This window comes from Lipotes vexillifer, unplaced genomic scaffold (assembly GCF_000442215.2).
Source record: "Lipotes vexillifer unplaced genomic scaffold, Lipotes_vexillifer_v1.1 scaffold104, whole genome shotgun sequence".
Classification (NCBI taxonomy): Eukaryota; Metazoa; Chordata; class Mammalia; order Artiodactyla; family Lipotidae; genus Lipotes; species Lipotes vexillifer.
In genome coordinates, this window is record NW_006789458.1 from 2,886,587 (window position 1) to 2,907,703 (window position 21,117).

Below are 21,117 nucleotides of genomic sequence, written 5' to 3' on the forward strand. Positions count from 1 at the left end.
TGTCCCCTGCATCGGCAGGCGGACTCTCAACCACTGCGCCACCAGGGAAGCCCCCTACTTTTTAAATTGTAGGATCATGAAGTCGATTTTATGGGGTGAAACCAAAAGGTTTTTTTTTTTTTTAAACGTGGAATAAAATAAGGAATAGGAAATGTCTGAGTGCTTCACATATAATGAGGATTAATATTGTTTTATGAAATGTTACATTTATACATATATGTGGGAGAGTGTGCATGTTTCTAAATTGTGATGTAAAATGGATTTGTTACTATGGATCTTGGTTAAAAAGAGAAGAAAAGAAAAAGATTAAAAGCTATTGTCTAATTTATGGTATGGTATGGAGGAACAATGTCAGTACATCTGGTTCAAGACTTAGATTTACTTCTTTGGACAATCATTCAATGTTTTTGACCCTCAGTTTCTTATTTGGATAAACAAGGATACCTGCCCTATATGCTTCATGCAGTTGTTTCAAAAATGAAATACACTCTAAGATTACATACAGTTGTAGCACTCCTTGTTCCTTTAGAGTGGTTTGTCAATTATTTTATATTGAAGGAACTCATGACTTACAATAGCAATCATTTATGCTCATGTTCATCGGTCTTCAGGTCAGCTGGAATATCATTGACCTGTTGTGCTGCATTTGACTGGGTGGCTCCGCTTCAGGTTGTGGGTTGTGGGTTGTCTTAGCTATGGTTTGGGTTTGGTTCTGATCCACATGTATTTATTGTGTGGTCCAGGCAAAAGGGGCAGCAGCTATCCAGGGCATGCTTTTCTCATGGAGAATCACCAGAATATAAAAACAAAGTCAAACCACATAAACATATTTATGACTTCTGCTTTCATTATAGACATGAAAATTCCATTGGCCAAGTGAAATCACATGGTTAAGCCCAAAGTCACTGGGGAGAGATAGCGTATTCCAATCCCAGTGGGAGGGTGATAGAAGTGAATATTTGCTGAAGAATAATCTAAACTATTACATTACCCAAAAATCATTTCATCCAAACTTTTCTTAAGTACTTCATTCTCAAATATGAAAAGACAGCCAAGTATCACTATGTATTTGAAGAAAGCCTCTTATATAATAGAGTGTCTAAAACACATAAATAGCAAAAAAGGAAACTGAGGCAATATTAGCAGAGGAGAACATTTAAAATACTTCAATATTTTAATGGAGACATACAATATTATATTAATAAGATAAAAATAGCATGCTATATAAAAACAATGAAAAAAGAAATAGCTCATGGAAATGAAAACTGTGCTAAAATTTTTTTCTTAAATTCAATAGAATTTTTGGAACATGAAGTCAAGGGACTATCTCAGAAGTTAGAATCAGAAAACAAATAGAGAAAATAAATAAGAAAATTAGATGATCAATTCAACAGAGCCAAAAACCAATGTCCAGGAGTTCCAGGAAGAGGAATTATTAAAATATATAGCATCAAAATATTTTAAAAGAATAGTACAAGAAAATTTCTTCAAACTAAAGAAAACAAACCTCCAGATTGAAAAGGGCCTACTGAAAACCCAGCACAATGCATGAAAAAAGGCCCATCCCAAAGTCTAACATTGTAAAATTTCAAAGTTCCAGGGAAAAAAATTATTATAAAAGCTTTCAGAAACAAAAAAGCAAATCATAGACCAAGTATTAGGAATCAGAATGGCATAGGGCTTTTAAATTGTAATATTACAATCTTGAAGACAGTGGAGTAATCCCTTAAAAATCCTGAATGAAAATTAATTTCAGCCTAGATATTCATACCTAGCCAAATTATCAAGTGTATGTATAGAATAACAACATTTTCAGGCATACAGATACTTTTTGAAAATGTGTTATTCATGTAACCTTTCTTTTGAAAGTTAGCTGGAGAATGTATTTCAACCAAAAAAGGGAGTAAACTGTAAAACAGGATGACTTAAAACCCAGAAAATAGGAAACTCTAATAGGAGCATGGGTAAGGCTTAACCCGAGACAGAGATCAACCAGGCCAGACATAAGTCACCAAGAAGGATATATCTAGGAAAATAATTTAACAGAACTGATGATTTATCTGATATGTTTCATTATTTGAAAAAATTTTATTGATGGGTATTTGAGTGACCTGTTTGAACATTTGGGGAAAAATGTTACTTACCTAGAAAAATAACTATTAAAAAGCAAGCAATTAATTCTACATAAATAATAAAATGTTTTACAAGAAAATTAATTTAAGCAGAATAATGCTTGTCTCAGTAGTGAATAATATTTCTATAATCATTATAATGCGAATGAACTACTGACTAATGATTTAACCAAAATTGTTATATGGGAGGATGAGGTAGGTATATTGGGTGGTATAAGAGAGCTAAATCACTACCTTTTTTAATATAGGAAGTCAGTAGATGATGTCTAATGTAGCAAAGTCAAGGGATAGCATTATAAGTCTGTTACTTAAATGTATGAAGATAAGTATCAAGGGTGGATACTGTGTGCCATTGAGGATAAGGCTTGGAGATGGGTGTACTATCTGACTTAAATTAGGCACATTACTTTGATAAGAAAATCTAATAAATAATTATAATAAAGTTTACCATGATTAATAAGAAAATTTGGTACATTACAGATTATAAATGAACAGTAATGAGTCTCCCTTTCTCCACATCCCATCCTTGGTACTATTCTCCTGAGGTAGCCACTTTTAACAGTTTCTACTTTTAGTTATTCCTGTGGTTACATTCATGACTTGAAGTGTATCTTTTGGTACAGTGTAAAGCTATCTGGACTCGTCTTTGCCTGGTTAGCCAAAAGATGGCCATATCAAACTGCATTGTACATTGCAGGTTAATAGTGTACTTTGAGAGTAGCGTACAATTGGCCTACGAATGTTGTTGGTCTTTAATCCCTGAACCACTACATACAGCCAAGGAAGCAGCCTTGACCTAGTTGGGTGAGGCAAAGGGTTACCCTGCCAGTGGGAGTATGGCATTTCTGGCAAGAGATTCCTCTTTTAACTGTTGGAGTTGGTGCCATGGCAGATTTTCCTGACTTAGGGAGTAAGTGTTGAGCCCTGGTCCAGCTGGTTAGATTATTTGTTGATTTTGATTATCTGCACCAATAAGCTGTTTCTCTGGCACAGATAATCAGAAGCAGGCAGTAATTTTCCATCTTCTTAGCAAAAATGCTTTTTGCATTTTGAAATTATAATAAAGTTTTATTTGGTTTTCTCCAAAATAGGACTTTATCTGGAAATTTTATTGAACTAAATCAAGAACTCTTTAGTCCTCAGTGATAACTATATATCCTTAGGCAGGTCTTTTTCTTCTACTTATATTTTTGCTCTTCTTGAAAGACAGAGAAAAATCAGTAGTAATGATACTAGCTGTCTTTTTTTCAGCTCTTACTATATGCTAGGCACTCTGCTAAGTACTCATCATCTCATTTTATCTTCACAGTAGTTTTAGGAGCTTGCTAGAGTTATCACTCCCATTTTAGACTGAAGAAACTGATAAGAGTTTTGTCACTTGTCCAAGGTCACAGAGCTGGAAAGTGCCAGAGCTGTGTCTGAAACCCTGATTTGTGTTGACTCTTGGGCCCATGTTCTTTATCTCTGTGTTTGACTGACTTTCAGTGTGTCCTCTGACTTTTTATTACGTGAGATTAAGAAAGCAGCTGCTTTATGCTTAAAACCTAATTACCAATGTAAGGTTACATACGCTGTTGTTGTTGGAAAATACTTATAAAACTTGTTGCACATTTTCTTTTTTATTTTAATTAATTAAATTTATTTTATTTTAGGCTGCATTGGATCTTCGTTGCTGTGCGCGGGCTTTCTCTAATTGCAGAGAGTGGGAGCTACTCTTTGTTGTGGTGCGCAGGCTTCTCGTTGCAGTGGCTTCTCTTGTTGCGGAGCACGGGCTCTAGATGCTCTGGCTTCAGTAGTTGTGGCACGCGGGCTCAGTAGTTGTGGCTTGTGGGCTCTAGAGTGCAGGCTCAGGAGTTGTGGTGCACAGGCTTAGCTGCTCCGTGGCATGTGGGATCCCCCAGGACCAGGGCTCGAACCTGTGTCCACTACATTCGCAGGCAGACTCCTAACCACTGCACCACCAGGGAAGTCCTTGTACCTTTTCTTTTGAAGAAAGTTTGGAATTTTATACATTTTCTATTTCTGTCATTTTTTGGTATCCTCTCAATTCAAAATTCTTTGTTGTCTCCTGATAGCTCTCCTTTTATTGATATTTACATATACTCATTATGTTCTCTTTATACTTCTGTTTTAAGTGTCTCTGCTTCTCATGTTTGGAGTATTGCACCTGTCTTTTTGTGGTCTCCCTACTGCCAGTCTCTACTATCTTAATGATCATACACATTGATCCAGTTTTTTGAAGCTCTGCTCTCATATTGCATACCTGTTTAAACCATTTTTTCCTCATTCTCTATAAGAAAAATACAGCTTTATAAATCTAGAATTCAAGTTGTTTCATAATTGGTCTAATCTATCATTGCATGAGTTTATGTGGCCTTACCTTCTTTCCTACTTTTCTTGCCCATGCTAGTGTATCCCTAATCTGGCCTACTGAAGCACAGATTTTCTCTAAATCTCATTTGTTGTTTTTTATATGCTTTGTATTTTGATAGTCTTTTTGTGTGTTTATGTCTCATTTACTCAACTGAATTGTTAAGTCCTGAGTGTAGAGATGGGAACTCTCTGAGTCCACGATAATATTTAGTATAGATTCTTGCATATAGCACTGTGTAAAAAAATTAATGAATGAATTTTTGAAATTTTAAAATTAATGTATAATTCCAATTCTATATTTCTTTGCTTTTTTGTTAATTTCATAAATGTTAGACAGAATTTAGGAGACTTTTCTATTATATTTTTCCATCTATTTATATTTAGTTATGAATGGAAATATATTGATATAACTTTAATGGTTAAAAATATTTTAAACAAATCAGTTTCACTTAGTATCCTAATCTGAAAGATACAGAAAATCTACTCTGAATGAAAGCAATATACTCATTATTACTTAGGATTTTTAAAAATAAATAACTTATAGTAAGTTGTTTTATTATATTGTTGGTAATGTACAGTTTTGATGGGGATAAACTGAATATTTGTAGTGTAATAAATGTAGAAAAATAAATTATTTAGTTTATCCTGCCTGATATATTAAATATAGTTGTAGATTGTTCAGAATATTGAGTAATGACATGAGGAAATTAGAATGTACTTAAATACCAAGTTTAAAACTCTACTTAGACATGGTTTTGTTTTCCAAGAGTAGATTGCATTTTTGTGTATTAAAATTGCTTCTTGCTTTCTGCTGAATTTGAAAACGTTTCAACCCTTTACTTTCCCCTTTTTTGTTTTTCTTGTTTTAATAGTCTGAATATTTATCCCTTCTATTTTCTTTTTTTTTAAATTATGGATGTTCCATAATAAATAAATATTTGTACTTTAATGTATAAATTATTTAAACTATGTTCTATGTAACATATTTTTGCTTTGAAATATTTGAATTTCAGTAAAAAAAGGATAATTTCATACTGAGACCAAATAATAAACTATCATAAATTTTCGTATGTTTTAGATGTTTATTAATCTTAGAGTACTGTTGTTGCCTTTTTAAAATGCAATTATAATGCAATATTATTTTAGCTCAGAAATGTCATACATTCAAAACACTTGAAGCTTCTCATGCTTTATTTTTTTCCTAAATTATTGTTTTCCAAATAATATTGTGCATCATAATGATGCCTTCTTTTCCACCTCACATTTTTCTAAAAGATATCTTAAATTATTTTACGATCTAATTTGGTTTTCAAAACATCCAAATGAAACCATAAATGTATCTTTTAAAAAAGAGAGTCTCATGTTTGATGTAAATCACTGCACATGTCTGATCTAATCTCACAAACAGAAATGTTGTATTTTAAAAATAGTGACTTTTTAAGTTCGTATTATTTTTTAAAGGGACTGAGCCTTAGATTCAAAGTGCAGATTATCCATTTTGACTATTCTCATTTAATCATTTCATTTTTAAAATTAGACTGAATCTTACGATCTGAAAAATCCTCACTAATGTGCAGTTTGGGCTGTGTTAGTTCCCTTTGTCATGAAATGGAAGCTAGCCTAAATTTTCTAATAATTTTTCATCACATTAAAATTCATGGCAAAAATAAAAATGAGATAATTTTGAATTCAAGTGCATATATTTTATAGGATGCTTTTTCCCTCTTCTCTCTACCTAAGGAAATAGAGAAATTGAGTTTAGAACTGAGTGAAAGCAAGCAGCACTTGGAACAGGAGCAGCAGAAGGCAACCCGGGCCAGAGAGGAGTGCCTGAAACTGACAGAACTGCTGGGCAAATCTGAGCACCAACTGCACCTCACCAGGTACTGCCTAATCCCATTATGCACCATAGCACCAATTTCATTCCACTGATTTTTGCCACAGGCTTCCAAACAGTTGTTAGTGTTAAGTCTTAGTCATTCAATTAACACACAGTTTTTAGGCATATTAAGAAAAGTGGAGATGTTGTAAGCAAAACACCCAGACATGTGAATGATAAGTGTGGCAGGGAATTACTGATATATTACAAAACCTTTCATCTACAATGCTCAAATATTTAGGTGATTCTCTATCAATATAAGCAAAATGACATATTTCTTCTACCACTACACTACTCTCCTGTTAATTCTGTGTCTAATAAAAATGTTGAACTGAGGTATCTGAGGAATATATTTAGGAAAACAATCAGATACTGTCAGTGGTGAAAGAGACAAAGTAAAAGACATTCTGAGATGCAAACTGAGATGGAACTGATACAAAATAAGCAACCTGAGTCCTAAGGAGGTGTAAAATTTAGAGATGAAATTGATTAGCACTGTTCATGTTTAAACCATTACTATAACCATGCTTACACTATCATGATTTCAAATTACATTGCTTCCATCATGAGATATTATGATGTGATCATCATTGTCATAAAACTTTAGTAAACATGTAGCTCAGCCCTAAATTACAGTAAGACATTTTTGGTAGTAAACACTGGGCAATTTGCTGTATTGAAAACACACACACACATACATAAATATACACAGAGAACAATTTAAACTGAAATTGTAGGTAAGTCACATTACCATATAAATGGGTTCCTTTTTCCCTTTGAGTTTTAGTACAATTTTTCAGTTTTCAGATCAAGGCTTTGGGTTTGTTCAATTCTTAGAGTTTTTCAGTTTTTAGAGAGAACTTTGTCTAAATAGACATGTAAGTTTATAAAATTTGGTTTATTCATAAATTAGAAAAACACTGGTCTTCTAATCATAGTAATATGTTGAATTTAAACTATGTAAGGGGACTGATCCCTTTTACATTAAATATGACAATGTAATTCTGAGCACGGTATGATAACAGATGGAGAAAAGCACCACTTGAACAGCCTGCATTTGGAGAAAAAAAATATTCTAGAGGTTGGTGAACCTCCCAAAGTTTTGGGTTAGTGTTAAGATGCCTCTAGTTCTGTTAAAATCAAACTTGGTTAAAAACATTTTGTTATGGTAATATTCCAAATGGTTTGCCAACTTCCTTTTTAAACAATGAAAGAAAAAGAGAAGAAAGAAGGAGAAAGAGAGAAAGGAAAAAATGAAAGAAAGAAAACAAATCATTTATACATGTGTGATATCTGGAAAAATCCCAAGAGATGAAACAGTTTTATGAGAAAAAATTGCTTAATATTGCAGAATAGTAACCATTCTTTTCATGCCCATCTAGAGTATTGTCATTGTAGAACTGAGAATGTAATGTTACCATAGTTCCTATGGTTATTTAATCTTAGAAGTTTTGGAATTTAGCTTGATCATGATAGTTAATCGTTCTTCTCTGTCAGACTTCTATTGAGAACCAATCATTTGTGTGCTAAGTACCACTAACCCACAGAAATAGGACAGCTTTTAATGTCTCAGTGTGGCTGAGCTTCAATAAATAAATATTAATGCTGGTTTTGTCCCCTTTGCCATTCTGTCTTATTCAGAGAGTTAATTTCTTAAGTCAAAGTCCATAGAGAGCTTTCCTGTGCAGTATCAATTTGTACTGTCTGACAAGATCCATTTCTTGCAAGTAAAGCATATTAAGATGCAGCAACTGCTGAAAATGGACTGGTGGTAACTAATTCCTTTGTTCTTAAGAAAAACGGTTTTGCTTGGTTCCATAGAAAGCTTTTTCTATTGAGCTTTATTTACAACAAGTCTACCAAAATTTAACTTAGTCTTATAGAAAATAAAACTTAATTACCTATTTTCTAAAAGTAATACTCTTTTGTAAGCATCTTACACTTAGTCTATATTGATGTTTTATAAAATCCACATTCATAAATTTAAAGATGACAATAAAAAATGGAAGGAACTGTGTATATCTCTCTTTTGCACTGAAAATGTGACTTGGTTGTTGGGCTAAATATTTCTGATATATAGTTTGGGGTTTTTTAGAGTTTGCTTCCCCTCACCATTCTTTATTGATTCATATACTCAAGTGTGTGACTGGGAAACTTCATGTCTCTCTTTTTCAGTGTAAACCAGCTGAAATAAATAAATCCCACACAGGTAGTGCTTCATTTAGTCTGAATTTAAATATTTTGAGTGGCATATTCTAAACAAAGTTTAAAATTAAATATGAAAAAGATGATATAAAGTAATGATAAAATAAGGATTCAAATCTTCTAGGGCAAAGACAATTAAAACTGGGGTAGAAATCCATAGGCCAATCTGAAAGAAAAATAACCTGTCACTTTTTTGGAATTTCCCTTTATTGTCTAATTGGACTTAAAAATGGAAAATAGAAATTCATTTATTGAAGGGCCCAGTTAGTAAATATAACATTCACTTATTTAACAAGTATTTATTGAGCACCTACTATCTTTTAAGTACATTGGATGGCCCTGGACATAGAGAGAGAAAAAAACTCAGTTCCTACCCTTAGGTTGTTCACACTCTACTAAGGAGCCAGATCTATATATGCAATTATAGTAGAGTGTGATAACAGTGTAATTAGAGAAGTGAAGATTGCCACAGGAGCACATATAAAGGAGAACTGGCTCATTCTACATTGCCACTGAAGGTGATAGGGAAAGCTTTCTGAGTTCATGAATAGGAGTCCTGAGAGTGGAGAAAGGTGGGGTGAATACCCCAGGTAGCGGGAACAATATATGCAAAGACATAAAGATGGGAGGGAATATAAACTCTACAGTCACATTAGGTGTTTGGCAAGAGATAAACCTGGAAAGGGGAGAGGAACCAGAGGAAGGGTCTTGTGGGCCATATTCTGGAGTTACTCTTGATGTACTTTAATCAGGGCTGCCAACATGATCAACTTTTTGGGTTGGGATCCTGACTCAGACAGCCGTGTGGAGAGTGAACTTGGAGAGTTGTTGTAGGAGACAAGAAGGCCAGTTAGGACAGAGGTGGCAGCTACAGCCCATAGGCCAAATCTGGCACATCATCTGTTTTTTTATGGTCCATGAGCTATCAATGTTTTCTATATTTTTAAAGGGTTGGGGGGAAAAAAGATAAACAATGTTTTATGACACATAAAAATTATACATGCATAAGTAAAGTTTTATTGGACACAGCCATGATTATCCTTTATGTATAATGTATAGCACTGCCATGGCAGAATTGAGTATGGTCCTCAAAGTCTAAAATATTTATTATCTGGCCCTTTATAGAAAACGTTTACAGTTCCTCAGTTGCGAGGCTGTTTAACTCAAGTAAGAAGTCAAGAGAGCTTGAACTATGATAGGATCCAATGTGTATTTAAAGAAGGTAATTGAAAGGCACTGTGAAAACAGATTGGTTGTGGAAGAGATGATTGGCAGAGACTCCAATTAGAATATAAGTACAGTAGTAGTCCTCAGCTGTGACTGAGCCAGTAAAATGGAAAGGAAATAGTATCTTCAAGAGGCATTTAAGGTAGTGCTAAGAGAGGCTAGAATTAAAGGTGATTCCAAAGTTTCTAGCCTGTGTTAACTGGATGATCCATCAATTCAACTAGGGAATGTAAAAGGAGTAGCAGAGGAAAGAATATGTTTTATTTCGGAACTCCGATGGAGATGTCCAGTGTAGATCTAGCATGAGGAGAAAGATCAGGACGAGAGGTTTAGATCTGGATACTTTTACATAAAGATATTGTAGCTGAAGGAGTGGGTGAAAGCATGTAGAGAGGACCATGTTTTCAAGTACTGTGGAAGAATAGCTAAGGAGACTGAAGAATAGCTAAGGAGACCATGTTTTCAAGTACTGTGGAAGAATAGCTAAGGAGACTGAAATGTGTAAGAAAAGAATAAAGAATGATTCAAAGTATGCTTTTGGTGAAGTAACAATTAAAACCACACACTTTACTAAGGGTGTGGGGGGGGGGGTTGGTAGGTATCCTTGGGTTAAGGAAACTGAGTTATAGTATCTTCTCACAGGCATTCACTACCTTTGCAACTTTTGACAAATTACTTAATTCTTTGAACGCACATAACTTACCTATAAAATTAGGTTAGACTAGATCATCAAGTTTCCTTCCAGCTCTGATAGTCAATGAGTCTAACAATGATTTAAGACAATGCATTATTAAATTCCTGTTTCTGGACATTAGGTATTTAAATTGCTTGGAGTATCCTGTGTTTAAAATGTTTCCTTAGTTTGAAGCCCAAAGAGATTTCATAGAAATGTCCTTCCTACCCACCATTTTACATTCATCATAATTTAGGCTCTGCCAGCGTCTCATAAGGGTTATGAAAGTTCTCTCCTAACATCCTTCCAGTCTCTTGTGCCAACCACTGCTAAGTGGATATCCATAAGCACTGTCTTGAGTCTGTTACCTGCTCCCAAAACCTTCCTTGGTGCCATACTATTGTAGAAGATCCAGACCACTCAGCATTTAAGGTTGCCTGACAGGCTCCCAACCTTCTGGTTTTATTTCATTGCTACCAGTTTCATCCTCTCAGATGCTGATTTCCAACATGTGATTTAAGCAGATGCAGCCCTCCTTCAACTTTTGGACTTTTCTCCCCCTTTACTGTTCTCTGCACCCAGAATACCCCTTTGAGCTTCTCTAGTCCTGTTATAATCTTACCTTCTTTTCCAGGTCTCCCTGAAATCCTGATTTTTCCACTGTAGTCCTCCCTGATGACCCATGCCAGAGGGAGCACGTTTCCCTCTGAATCACCCTTCCTACTTAGAGCTGAAGGCACTTCCTACTACTGAACACATTCCTCAAAACAGGAAAAATGAAAATCTGAAAAAAATAAATTCATACTCTGAAGTTTTTATGTACCTGCTAGTCTTCCCTTCTATAATGCATTATTCCTCAAGTGGGAGGAGAGGCCTTATTAATATTATACTTTTTAGAGTACCTACCTCAGCCCTTTGCAAAGAGTTGGAGCTCAATAAGTCATTATTATAGGAATGGTTAATATATTGCAAGTTTACAACTATTTGTTTAAAGCCCAATATTGATATATAAATAAACAAATATATACATATATATGTATTATCAGGTATATCAGGGTAAAAAATAAGACATGGATATAAGATTGAAAATTTTTGTTGGGAATTTTTCTTGTACATATTATACTATGTTATGATTTTGTAATTTTTTTTCATTTTTAACTTAGTATGCACATACATGTTTAAGCATAGCCGAATCAAATGATAACCATTCTAACAATTCAAGTAGGGTTGGTAAAGTGTAGTATGCCTCTCCCCTAAATATGCTCACTTGAAAACCTCAGACACACACACACACACACACACACACACACACACACACACACACACACACACACACAATTTTAAACTAGAGGTCTCTGTAATTAAAAGATGGCCCCTCTGACAGTGTTTGAAACCAGTGCCTAATAAACATGATCATTAAGCATACATAGCCCAGTATACATGAAAACAAAAGCAAGACTACTCCCTTCCCAGTTATGTCTTTGCTAGTAGTAGTCAAACAACTCTCTTTTCAATAACAAACTTCGAAGTACATTTAAAGATATCTGTTCATGTATTTGCTCACTCTGCATGGAATGTTTCCTGTTACAAGACACTGTGCTAGGGATGATGGGAGATATAAAATAGCTTCATATGCTGCCCTTCAGAAGCTTACAGGCTAGTGGGGAAGAAAAAAAATACACAAAGAGTTGATAAGATAAATGATAAGATCCAGAAGGGAGATTCCAGATAAAGTATTACAGGGACAGAGGGACAGGTAATTTCTTATCGATCCTTGGTAGCATTTGGATATAGGAAAATGGAAATGAAGGAAGTTTCATGGTAAATTCCAGAGGGAAAAATGGCATTTGGGAGGTACACATGCATACATGAGAGTAAGTTACATACATACAAGTATCAGTCTCTGAGGTTAAGAATATATTCATCTTAGGATCTGCCTGGTACCATGCCACATGAAGTAGCTTTTTAAAAAATAATAATAGAGGTAGGAGCTAAAGGCAAGGGGCCATCATTTACTGAACCTCTGCTGTGCTCTGGGAACTGAGCTGAGTGCTTTTCATTTATCCCTCCCAATAGCCCTGTAAGATGCAGACTATTATTTCCTTGTTTTACAGTTGACGCAACTAGGCACAAAGAAGCAAAACAATTCATCTAAAGTCACACAGCTGGTATGTATTTGAAACCCAGCAATTTGCTTGCAAAGCCTATACAGTTATCCATCAGGCTGTAGTCCTATGTGAATTAGTAGGAAAATGGATTAATGCGATTGTTTCTACAAGACAACCAAGAAAATCTGTCACGTAAATTTATAATAGAGATTAGTGTTAGCTGCTCCCTTATACACTGATATAAATACCTGTCAGTGAACTGTAGTCTTGGCTATGCTTTTCCTAAGAAACAGTGTCCTTTGGCTCATCATTTGCCTTAGTCATTTAACACATTGTAATACAACTATCATTCTCCTTTACTTCACTCCTTTTTTACCCAAGAGGAAAGAGAGGCTTTTATTAAAAAGTGGAAATTCCTTCACATATTTGTTTTTGACATGTCCCAACATCTTTAAAAAGCTATAGAATTTAAATCCCTCTCGCAAGACTACCATTTACATACATGTGGGCAGATTACTTTATGATATTACATATTAGGCTCCAGCTTATATCAGCAGGGCTACCTTTAAAATGTGTATATCCCCTTTTACATAAATAACGTTTTTAATGATATGTACTTCAAAGCATTTCTTAGAGCAGGAATCTAAGGGAGGTCCATAAAATAGGTATTATGCTTTGACCTACTTTTGTGGTCTAGATGGGACAATTTGACCTTATGTCCTCCAGAGATAGCAACTTGAGCTATAGTGTTCGTATCTTTTTGAAAGGAGAAAGAGTATAAGAGAGAAGTCACCAGGTTGTCCGATTATTATGGGTGCTTTACCTGGGGAGAGGTGATTAAGGCTTCCATTCCAGAGCCTTTAGCTTCCACCTAATAACTATTGGTAAGTGCATTCTTAGTGGTTTGACCTCTCAGATTACCAGTATGAGTCAGGACTCTTTGGTTGAGGTAATAGAAACCCCCAAAGGGGGAATTATTAGTTTGATAACCAGACCATGTAAAACCCAGGTGCGACTGGGGCCTCGGGGTTTCCTGGACCAGGGACTCCAGGCGGCACCATCGTGCAGTTATTTTCTGTCAATCGCAGGGCTCGACTTCTGTCTGAATGTTGGCTCATTCTTTCAGGTTCTTCCACAGCATGGGGCCACATCCTTCAATCTGAACTAAACATAAAGGAGATGCCCTTGATTTCAAACTGTAAGAATGTGACGTCCTGGCTTCTCCACTTCCAATTCAGAACCTTCAGTTCAAATTTCAAAGCTGACTCATGTGCACACACACCCTTTTGGGTGCTGTGGCTGGCAGCCTTGGCAGAACCTCAAGAGTAAGGGAAGAGAGTTGTACTAAGCAAGGGGAGGTGCTCTTACTAGGGGAAGGTTGTCAGGATCCTGAGTAAATAAAACAGCAGATGTCCCTTCTGTTGTCTTTTTAACAATCCCTGCTTTTTCCTTTGGCTAAGGGATGGTTGGAAGTGGAAAGAGAAAGAGGGGTACATCTCTGTCATGTTGGTTTGAGAGAGATTCTCTATTGTCAACATAAATCCAAGGAGGCATGATCAGTTCTCCACAGAGATGCTTTGTGGTTTTATTTAAAGAACTCTTAGAATATAAAAAGAGAGATATAAAGGATACATAGGTGAATGTTTAGCACATGCCAAGCACTGTGCCTTGTTTTCCTATAACAGTGCTATATAGTAAGTGTGGTCCATGATGGGTTGTAGGTTACTACTCTGTGGCAAGATAGATCCAAAGGTGAGAGTGTTTGGAAACGTTTTTATCATTTTAAATTGCCACGATATCCAAGTACATGGTCAGTGTGCTCTTTTTTTTTTTGTATCTTTAAATTTTAAAAAAATTTTCTAATAATTCTTTTTTTTTGCATTTTACAAAGCTAATGCTTTGTAAAATATTAGATATTTTACACAAGAAACTTGAGGCACCCTGCTTTCTCAGTCAGAACAACAAGCCCAAGGAAGCCGAGTCTTGGAAGGGTGAGACAAGGAGTCACACAGCAGGAAGGAGGAGGCAGACTTTGAACTGGGTCCATCACACTCTAGAACCTGTGATCTGGATTCATGTTCACAAAGAAGCATAAAAACATAATTCAAAGCTAAATAGAAATACTTTGGGGATTGTAAATTCTCAGTGCATGGGCCAGGAAGCAGGCCATTTTCATCTCTGTGTCTCTAGCACCAAGTTCGTCAGCAGGCTGTTTGACAAGATCTCTGTCAATGCTGTATAAACGTGCCTTTCGTCTTTGTTGTTAGTGAAAAATTCAGAAGGAACTGCACTCTTCTTCAGGTGACAACTAGCTTAGGTCAAAAGACCAAGCTTTCAGTATCTCTTCATTTGAAGGGAATGGTATAATATTGACATGTATTCTTGCTATTCCATAGTGAACTGTATCTTTTTTTTCCAAATTATTGAGGAATTTTTAGCCTTAAGTTTCCATTTAAAAGTTAAGTTCATTTTTTTTCTTATACTCCTTTCATGAATAAATTAAGCAGAGAACGTGTCAAAAATAATTTTAAATGGATATATGTGCAACCAACATCTTCAAGTCTTGAAATAGACAGCCTTGGTACTGTTTTAAATTGCGTCCTCTTTTCCTTCCCCCACCCAGTATCAGAGGGAACAGGCTGTCAGAGAGCCAGGAAAGACAAGGCATTTCATTTTGCTCTGGTGGACACCACGTTGCCCAAGCCCACTCTGCTCCACCTGTTTGATGGGCTAAGAACCCTGGTCTCAGTGTGGCCCGGAGCAGGGGAGGTTAGAGTCAGAGGCTGCCAGGGAATGTGTCTCTGAAGGTTCTGCTTAGCGTTCCCTGGCTTGCTTCTCCCAGTCTGTGAAGCCCGAATGTGTGCGCAATGAAAATCCATGCTGGGGATGTACTGTTCTCCCTGCCGCACAGGCCCACAGCCTGGAGCATGGTGGTGGTGGCTGCCAATTCATTTGCTGAAGAAGCCCAGAGGAAACTGAGAAGGCATCGTCCACACCACTTGCCGGATTCAAAGCAATGAACATCAAGTTCAATGAAAATAGGAGGAAAAAAAGCAAGAACAGAATTGTTATCCTAGTAGCCCTAAGTCTGAATAATTTTCTGCAGGAAAGCTCTGCTCTCTAATACTAATTTCAGGTAAAAGAAGTATAAAAGATCATCAACTCAGTATTAGGCATTACTCACTTGTAATTTAATGGCTCCCTGATACCCACAAGTAGATCGTAGAGTGATTCATTGGTTGATAAATCCTGGAATCAAAGCTCATTTTAAGGATACTGAGAAAAGAGGAGGCTTGGAGTATATCCAGTCTCCTCAGTGCCCATCTAGGGCCATGTCTCATGGAGGAGCAGGGCCCAATTCAAGTAAACAAACTTTTATTAAGCTACTACTTTATTAGATTGGCCAAGCAGAGGAGATGGTTCCCTGAACTCAGGAACTCAGAGTGGGTACAAGAGAGGTCAGAAAATGTTTGGAAGCAGCCTGTAAAGCCGATGACCAGCTGAGCAAAGACTGCTTCACCTTGGGTCTGTGTGGCCTCTCCCCAGCAAGCGCAGGTCACCTGTGGGAGGGCTGAGCATCTCCTGCCCTGACCAAGCGATGGGGAGGGTGGGGCACAGGGAGAGTGTCAAAGGAATTCCTGCAGGGAGGGTACCAGTGTCTTTGTAACTTATCCCTCTGACACCTATGTGTGACTACCTCCAAGAAGCCTATTGTTGACCAAGGGATTTACCAAAAGAATGCACCCTGGGTTGAGGGAGTAGTTATAAATATAACTGTACCCACAAAAGAATTATATAAAATAAAGTAACAAGTCACTGTTGGAATATATGCAAGAGACAGATGTAGGCAGTGTTCAAGATGGGGCCTTAAAAGTGGGTTTTAGCAGTGTTCAAGATTTTCTGATCTTCCTATAGCAGATCTGAAGTGTGGTTCACCTGGCTGGGCATAGGTCTGTTTACGGTTATCTTCTGTTGCCTTGGGAAAAATCTCCTACTGTACTTTTTTTCCTACAGATCTTTACTGTGATTTTATGAGGATATATGTGAGTATGAAAATCACTTAAACTCATTCAGGTTTCTGTAAATCTGAGGTGTTGCTCATCTATTCAGGGACTCCTATGCTATTAATATGAATTCATGTAAAATTAATTATCAGTCACAATGTGTTGCTCAATCTAGAAAATGTTAGGGCAGTGATCAAATTACTCAAGTCCTTTTTTGCAATGTGGTGGTGGTGACAAATTAGGGACACAAAGAGAGTGTATTGTTAAATATATGACTTCTTATTTTCTAAATCTTAAGTAGTCCTCTTTGTCTTTAGAGGAAAAACTATCTTGCCATTCCTGATATTAACTGTTTGTTAAACAAGATCTCACGGAAGCAGCTCCACAACCTAGGGGGTCTTTAAGCTCTGCTTTGTTGCACTGATGGCAATGCTCTATTCTTAGCCTATTTCTGAAATAAGGCATTTATTCGCAATCATTCGCAAGTGAATTAGTCATCAGTGTTTGGGTTGAAGAAAGATGATAATTATATTAAGGAATAATAAAATTAATCTACAGTGAAAATAGAGCCCATGTCAGAACTATAGATGTACCCAAACTCAGATCCTGCACTCAGACTAATTTCCACAAAGAATTATCTGTTAAAAGTGGAAGAAGGAATGACAGCATGAGACAACTCATATAACTAATAAACTTTAAAAATGCTGTTTCATATGTTTGCTTTTCATTAAATTCAGGAATGGTTCTGACTATGTTGTTGTGATTCAGTCAACATTTATTCCTATCTGTTTTTCATATACAAAGGCTTAGGAATGCCAGAAAATAAACTGTTAACGGAGAATTAACTTCTTTGGCATGCTTTCATACTTATCTTCCAAATTAAAGAAAATGAAGTGGGCAGAAACAGAGTGTAGATTACCTCCTTTTTGTCAAAAATGGTGGGAATTTGAAAATTAATAATAAAAAAAGGAACAGATGCAGTAACATGCCAGAGGGAGATTAATGTGGAGAGTAAAATCTGTGAGCAACAAAACTGAAGCAAACTGAATCAGTGGGAGGTGGTTGTACAATCAAAATCAGGATAAAAGAGAAATTACAAACAACCCTGCACTTGTCAAAGTAGTAGTAATGAAATCCTGACTCTGCCAGCAGTGAGAACCTGTGTTAGCACTTTGGGGTAAGGATGGTAGCCGGGTGCCAGGTAGGAGGGCAGTGTTAGGTTGCTGGGCAGCAGCCATCTTGTGTAGAACAGATGGCACCGAAAGCTGGCAGGGGAGGGGCTCCTTAGCAGAACTAATCAGACAGTAACAGATAGGGCAGCTGGGAAGACTGACCACAGAGAGGGAGTCTGCGGGGTAGCCGAGTGCCATGATGTTTGCAGTGGTGTGCCCATTGGTCTGAGATAAGACCTTGCAATGTCTTTCCCATCTAAGGAAGAACTGAAACTTTTGTTCAAAAAGAAAAATTGAGTTGAATTGCATCACAGTTGGGGGTGGGGTGGGTATCAGGGTAGAGACTGAGAAAGGAAGAATTGTCCATCTCCGAACTGTCGTGTGAGTTTTCAATCCCAGTTTTCATGGAACTTTGATTTTTGCAGTTTGTACGTTTCTGCCGTCCTAATGTGTATAGTGTGGCACATGGAATGATCACTTTATATATTTTATGCATCAAAGAGTTTGCAGTATCAAAGCTATAGTTAAAATTAGCGAAGACTTTTTGATATGATTTCTACGACGTCTTTCACAAATGAAAACCAAAAGCAACCATACAATACATGCATTTGTGCTTAATAATGTCTCATAACCTGATTTAAGCCATGCTTGATTCAGAGCCACTTGCCCTTCTTTTTTCCCCCGTGTAACTGTGGATTGAACATCAAAATGTAAGCATAATTCAGAACCTAAAACCTTAAAACAAAAATCAAATTAAGTCATTCTGAAAGAAATGGAAGAGAAAACTGACTTACTAAATTTAATAACTTATTAAGGAGTCATGGTTTTTTAAATATAGAAGTGGGACATTCATGCTAAAACTATTACTTTAACAAAGAAATCCAGATCGCCTACATCTGTTTTTGAACTAGTATATTTCTTTTTTCGCAGAAGGTTTGTAGCTTGGCTCAATTTATTCATTTTGAAGGGGGAAGGGAAACATTACCAGGATTTGAAATAGGTGGTATAACATAGCCATATGCTATTTATGCAGCAGTTTCTGCAATAAATCTAATTTGGTGCTGTCAAAAAATTAGACTTATTTGATATAGCAGCACATTAGTAAATGACTGTGGCAGATTTAAAGTTGTCATTTAGTCTCTTCTTACTCTTTAACAGAATCTTGCAAATCTGTTTTTCCCCCTTGATCAACTCTATGAAAATGTCTCAGTTCTTTGTCCTGCAGTCCTGCAAATATTTCCACATCTGAAAGAAGGTCTTGCCTTAAGGTAATTGAGGAAGGGGGTGGAAGAATGAATATCCTCTGGTATTAAAAGACTTCATGAATATATAGGCAGAAAAATCAATAAACCAGAGGAAAATAATAGTATTTTCATCATTTTCAGTTCTTAGAAAAGCAGAACTATTAGTCTCATTCAGAATGTAGATAAATTAAGGTCAGTTCTTTATTAAGGAGTTTAAATATTTTACCTTCCATCCTACATCCCTATGCTGTTTTAGGAAAACTGATGTTAAAGAATGCGAATGACATCAGCTCTTGGTCTTTACCTGGCAGTGCCCTTAGAAACGGCTTTCCTGTTCTCTAGTGCAACCGGGCAACATTGCTTCAATGCCTCTTTATTTTTTCTGTAAAATTTGTGTTTCCCGTGTTGGTAGCAAACTATCTAAAACTTTTTCCTAGTGTTTTCTATTTAAAAGATAAAATAAGCATGTTATACATTAAGCAAATTAACATTAACAGTAGTCTTTGAATTCCTTAAATTAGCTCATTTGTAAAAGTAATCGTAGTATTATTTCCCTGTTCTTTTTCCTACGTATTTATGGAGGGGAAAAGTGTGTGTGTGTGTGTGTGTGTGTGTGTGTGTGTGTGTGTGTGCGTGCACATTCATGCATCTGTGTGTGACTATTAGTGATGTTAAACTGAGTGGTTTTTATTTATGTTCTTATTATACAAATTTCCAAAACAAGCCTACTACTGCGTTTTTCAAACGCAATTTGCTAAAAATGAACAGTTCTTTCACGGTAATTTAAGCAGCCTCTATTAAACTAGCATTTTGCTAATACTTCTTTCTTTTATATAGCAAATCAGACCGTAGAAGTGATCAAATTAGCAGTATTCTTTCCATGCTATTCAGAAGCAGGGATCCAGGTAACCAAACTACAGTCAAAGCACAGATTACACTAAAGGGGAAAAATACCCGGAACAGTGTTAACAAACTTGCTGGGTCAATTAGATATTACTTTTGAATTTTTTTCCACATAAAATGGAATTATTTAGAAATTATGTTTTAGGAAGATGAAAGCACCTCTTAGAATTCATATTTTGTGTTCAAACTCCATATATTAAATTATATTATATATATTACCTAAGAGTGATTTATAGGATATAGAGTATTTTGGAGATTAGTAATAAAATTGAAATTAGAGCTAAAAAAGAATGTCTTTGTACTTGGATTTTAAGCTATCGTTTTTTGGGTTTTGTTTTTACTTTTATATTTAGTATTACAATAATTTTCTTAAAATGCATCTGAAAAATTTCTCTGGCAAAGTCTTTTTTAATAAATTACATTTAATCAGTCCAAACCTAAGGTTCAAATTTTAAATTGTGTGTTTTTAGACTCTTTTTATTAATAAAACCTGCTTTCAATTATGTGGCAGTGAAAAAATGTTTATCTTTTCTAAAAATAATATAGAAAAGTTTATAGACTTGATTAATTTTACTTCATAAAAGCACATGCAGTAAGATTAAATCTTGGGGTAATTCTTCCAAATTATAAAAGCAACATTGTGAACAAAGTGCCTTTTAGCTTTACATTTGTAACAGTGCTTTGTTTAAAATATATTTTCTCCTAAAAAGTGATCTTCCTTTTTCTTATAAGAAATTTGAGTCAAGTCATTGCTTTGCCTTTTTCCTAAAGAATATAGTTGTCTAAAAGAGTGGTGAATAATTCAACATAAAGTAATTTCATGTTCAATTTAGGAAGGTAGGGTAAGTACTTGTTGGCTGTAGATGACACAGAGTAAATTTAATTGAGAGTATCATTTTCACCTAATTCCTATGAGTTTATTTCTTTCACAAAACTGGCCTATTGATACAACTGCATTTCTTTAGATAGATGATGTGTTTGTTTGGCAACATATATCTGAGCATTATTTAAGCAGAATTGTTTAGTTTTTAAATGATGGAATTTAAAATATACATGAATTGATTTGTATATCATGGGTTAAGGTTTTCAAAGCAGTAGTGGAGCTGTGTGTTAATATATAGCTTATAATTGAAATGGTACATATTTGTACATTTTAAGCATTTCAGTGTAAAATTTCTTAATTGGAATACTCTTTCC

The 21,117-nt window shown here is 35.7% G+C and overlaps 1 protein-coding gene across 1 annotated transcript in view; it reads left to right on the forward strand.

Annotated features, from left to right (window-relative positions):
* SDCCAG8 (SHH signaling and ciliogenesis regulator SDCCAG8) overlaps nt 1-21,117 on the forward strand; it is a 265,480-nt gene that overhangs the window by 127,428 nt on the left and 116,935 nt on the right. The window contains 1 exon segment of the mRNA XM_007462638.1: nt 6,246-6,388. Coding sequence (XP_007462700.1) covers nt 6,246-6,388 — 143 coding nt within the window.